The sequence below is a fragment of the Ichthyophthirius multifiliis genome (assembly GCF_000220395.1).
Source record: "Ichthyophthirius multifiliis unplaced genomic scaffold scaff_1120509250533, whole genome shotgun sequence".
NCBI classification, from domain to species: Eukaryota; Ciliophora; class Oligohymenophorea; order Hymenostomatida; genus Ichthyophthirius; species Ichthyophthirius multifiliis.
In genome coordinates, this window is record NW_004086657.1 from 2185 (window position 1) to 7271 (window position 5087).

At 8.9% G+C, this 5087-nt stretch overlaps 1 protein-coding gene across 1 annotated transcript, besides 10 other annotated features; it reads left to right on the top strand. All coding sequences in view use genetic code 6, as the record gives it.

Annotated features, from left to right (window-relative positions):
* Nucleotides 1-1538: 1538 nt before the first annotated feature.
* Nucleotides 1539-1586: a microsatellite.
* Nucleotides 1587-1874: 288 nt separating this feature from the next.
* Nucleotides 1875-2040, top strand: IMG5_080350 (hypothetical protein; the record flags this gene model as incomplete). The annotated part of the gene is made up of 1 exon (XM_004036446.1): nucleotides 1875-2040. A coding segment is annotated over one exon (166 nt), but the record flags the coding sequence as incomplete, so codon positions are not given.
* Nucleotides 1894-1989: a microsatellite.
* Nucleotides 2041-2487: 447 nt separating the features above from the next.
* Nucleotides 2488-2521: a microsatellite.
* A 444-nt stretch (nucleotides 2522-2965) lies between these two features.
* Nucleotides 2966-3053: a microsatellite.
* Nucleotides 3045-3155: a microsatellite.
* A 1139-nt stretch (nucleotides 3156-4294) lies between these two features.
* Nucleotides 4295-4364: a microsatellite.
* Nucleotides 4342-4377: a microsatellite.
* A 133-nt stretch (nucleotides 4378-4510) lies between these two features.
* Nucleotides 4511-4593: a microsatellite.
* Nucleotides 4531-4574: a microsatellite.
* A 257-nt stretch (nucleotides 4594-4850) lies between the features above and the next one.
* Nucleotides 4851-4929: a microsatellite.
* Nucleotides 4930-5087: the final 158 nt, after the last annotated feature.

The following is a 5087-nucleotide window of genomic DNA, read 5'->3' on the forward strand; positions in this document are numbered from 1 at the left end:
TTATTAAATTAAATAATTATATTAATTATTTTTACTTCCTTTTGTTTTTGTTTTTGCTTTATATTTGACATTTTTATATAATTACACACTTTTTATTTTATTTTATTATTTATATTAATATTAATAATATACTTTATGAATCTTAAATATTATTATTTTTAATTAATTTATTTATTATTATTTATTTTTTATTACTCTCTATAAAAATTTATTAAATTTTTTATATATTATTATTATATATATTTAAAATTATATTATTTTTCAATAATCAATATTACGCACTAATATTTTTATTTATGTTTTTAATAATTGTTTTTAATTTTACAAGCTTTTTTTAATTAATTTAAATATTTTTTTTATTATTATTTTTTTACCAACTATAAATATAAATTATGTATTTATTTAAATTATTTATTTTACACACTTAATTTTAAATAAAATTATATTTTAATTTTTTTTCATTATATTTACTATCTTTTCATATTATTAATTATAATTTTTATAAAATTATTACATCCTTTTTTTTTAAAAAAAAAATATTTTTATTTTTTGATAACAAACAATTTACTCCCTTTAAAATTAAATTAATTTTATTTTTTAAATGATTAAACTCTGATTATTTATTTACATACTATATATTTATTTTTGTTTAATTAATATACAAATAAATATTTACTTTCTATTTATTATAAAAATTCATTTATTTATATTAAAATAAAAATTTATATTATTTATGTATTACACACTATATTATAAAAAGTTAATTTCAAATTTAATTTAAATTTTATAAAAATATATTTTACATCCTTTTATTTATAATTATATAATTAGAAATTTATTTTTATAATAAAAATATTTTTTTTATAACCTAAAATGCAACAAAAAATATGTATAAAAGGCAATAATATATTAAATATCATTTTTACACACTATATTAAATAAAAAATAAAATATAGTATTAATAATTTATATAATTTTTTTTCTTTTATAATATTATATATATGTTTCTTAAAAAAGTATATAAATTTTATTTAATTATTATATTACTATAAAATTACTTGGCATTAAAATTAATTTAGCTATAAAATAATAATAAGAACCATTAATTAAATATAAATCTAAAAGTTAAAATTTTTTAAAAATTTCATTAAAAAAATATTATTATTTGCCTTTGACATTGAATATTTCTATATTATATATATTTTTTTTTTAAAAGTAAATAATTTATATATATTAAATATAAATAAAAAAATAAAATAATCAATTAAAAAAAAAAAAATTAAAAATATATATAAAAGAATATTATATTATAGTATTTTTATAACAAATATTATTATAAAATTTAAAAATATATATATTTTTATTAATCTAAATTAAAACAATTTAATTTCCAAAAAAATAATAAATAAGATTATTAGAAAATTTTAAAAACATATTATATAAACATAATATGCAATATAATTTTAATAACATATATTTAAATTTCATTAATATTAAAAAAATATTTTTTTATTAATAAATGATAATAAAAAATAAAAATATATTTAATATATTGTGTCTATTTTATATATTTTATATTTTTTATAAATAATTATTATAATTTTACATGTGATTTATCTTTTTTTTTTTTTATTATTGGATAAAAATAATTAAAAAAATATATATAATATAAACTGAATATTATAGCAAATTATTATGATTATTTTAAAAAATTAATTTAAGGATTAAAAATGAAGTTATAAAAATCTAAATATATTTAGTTATTTATTATGATTTGTAATAATAATATTTAATCCGCATATAAATAAATGAAGAAAAAGTCTTTAATAATAATTAAATTTTTATATAAAGTCTTTAATATCTTTTTTTATAAGGAAAATATAATTTATATATTAATAATAATAATAATAAAAATAATAAAAATAATAATAATAATAATAATAATAATAATAATAATAATAAAAATAATAATAATAATAATAATAATAAGGACCTTTAAATAATACTCTTTTAGATTTATAATTATTTTAGAATATATAAGTATATATGCTACTTAATAAATCTAAATGTCTATAGACTAATTTTATTACCAATTTATCAGTATTTTTACTCAAGTAAGCCTTAGCCATGAAAAATTTTTTTAATAATATTATTTACTGGCTATCTTTTATTATATTATTTGCTATTCAATACATTTTTAATCTAATAAGTACGTTATCAATATGTGTTTAAAAATGTGGTAAAAATTTATAAATATTTTGAGATTTTAGAAAAAAAAATGTTAATTTTAATGTCAGTCAAAATAATTTCTTATTAAGAAGAAAAAATTAATATTCATTTAATTAAAAATTTGATTTCGTATTATATTTATTATTGAAATCAAAAAAAATAAAGGCATAAAAGTTATAATATAGTAATTAATAAATATAATAAATATTAAACTTAAATAATTTTTTTTAAGTAAAATAGGATCGAACAATAGTAAATAAATAAAATATTATTAAAATAAAAATATTTTAAACCGCTTAATTCAGCTTTTACATTATGAAATATAATTTCAGGAATTCAAATAGAATCTATTGGAAGAAGTATTCTCTTAAGTATTTTTTTTTAAATATATAATCAATAATGTGAGATAATATTGATGAAATATTTACACAAATAAAGGTGGAAATTATTTATTAAGATAAATATCCAATTAAAAAGATATAATTAGAACAAAGTTAATAAAAATATAAAATGGTTGCATTAAAAATAATGAAATTTACTTATTATATAAAAATTATATTTAATTTTTATTAAAAAATTAAATAAAAAATAAAGACTTTATAATTTTGTTTAAGCAATTTAAATTATTATCAATTGTGTATTTGTCTCAGAATAAAATAATCATTAAAAAAAAATATTTTATATATAATCTTAAAAAATTATACAATAAATATTTTTTTAATTTTTAATTAATAGAATTTTATATTTATTTATAATTATAAATAGTTTAATATATTATTTTATATTTATATAAATATAATTAATAATAATTATTATTTTATATTGAAAACATAAATAAAGCATTTCATAAATTTTAATTTATATATTTTTTTTATTTTTAAATATATAAATAATGATTATATAAATTAAATTAATATTTTTTTTATTCCTTTTTTATGTAAATAAAGTAAAATATATATTTAAAATAATTATATTAATGCTAAAATTTATGATAATAAAATATTTTTTTATTTTATATCAATAAATTATTTTTTTTTTTCATAATTATATTATTAATTTTTTTTCTTTATTTAATTTTAGATTAGGTTATATAAAATTTATAATATAATCACATAAATTATATTATAATATTTTTAAAAATAAAATATTATATTTAGATAGAAAATTAATATTTTTAAAATTTTTTTTTAAAAAAAAATATGTATTAATTTAAATAAAATTAATTTTATTTGGTTAAAACTAGTTTTTCTTTATATATTGTTTTAAATTAATTGAACATAATAAATGTTTATAATTATAATATATTTTTATTATATAAATAAAAAATATTAATATATTTAATTTTTTTTTTATTATTATTTTATAAATACCCTCTATTATATATAAATAATAAATAAATTATTTTGAATATTGGTATTTGATATATTATTATAGACTATTTTATATTAATTTTAACTAAAAATTAATTTTATTTGATATTAAACTCTATATTAATAATAAATAAATAAATGTAATCTAAAATTTTTAATATATTTAAAATTACTTCCTATTTTTAATGATAAATATATAAAACTTCAAATCAAAAATAGAATTTTATTTTATTATTACACTCTATTTTTAATAAAAAATCAATTAAACAAATCTAAAAAATGCTAATTAAAAATACATTTTACATCTTTTTTTTGAATAATAGATATATACTTATACTTATATATTTATTTTCAAAATAAAAATATTTTTTCACAAAAAATTTTTTATAGAAGACAAAAATAAAATAAAAATCATTTTTACAAAGTATTAAAAATAATATTTTTATAAATTATTTTTTTAATTTGATTGTTTTTTTTTATAAAATATTTATATATATATTTCTTAAAAAAGTATATGGACTTTATTTAACTATTATATGTATATATAAATACATAAGAATAGAACTAATATAGATATGAATAAATAATAAGAAAAAGTGATAAACTGTATATCTTAAAGTCAATTTTTAATTAAAAAAAATGATAAATTATTTTATTATTTTATATTTGACATTTAAAATTAATTGTATCTTTTTTTTAAAAAAAATAAAAAATATAAATATATTTAATATATATACAAAATAAAAATAATTTGAAAGAAAATAATTTAAAAAAATAAACAAAAATATTAATTATATATGATAATATAGTTAATAATAATAATATATAAAAATTATATATAACTAAATAAATTTATATTTTTTTATTAAATATTTAAAAATTAAATTAAATAAAAAAATATAGTGAATTATTATATAAATTTTAAAATTATATAATTTATATTTTAAAAAAATATATATTTTTTAATAATATATAAATATATTTTATAAAAAATTAAAGTGTATTTATACATTTTTTAATAAATATATTAAATATAAAATATTTAAAAAATTTAATGACTATATAAAAGAAATAATAAAATTATTAAAATTATAGTTTTTTAAAAAATATTTAAGACAATTACAATATTTTATCATATTTTTTAATAAATATGTTAATTTAAAATATAAATTATATTTAAAGAACATATTATTTATTTATTAATATAATTATAGTTTAATAAAAATATTAAACATATAATATTGCAAAAAAATATATAATTATATATATAATAAAACATATATATATGTATATATGTATATATATATATATATATTTTATATATATATATCAATTAAATTTTTTAATTTATTTATTTTAATTTTTAATTAAATTTATTTCAAATAATTTTATTTATTATTTATTAACTATAAAATTTCTTATTATTAAAAAAATTAATATTATTTTTATTTAATCAAATATAGTATTAATTTATTAATGATTTTAAAA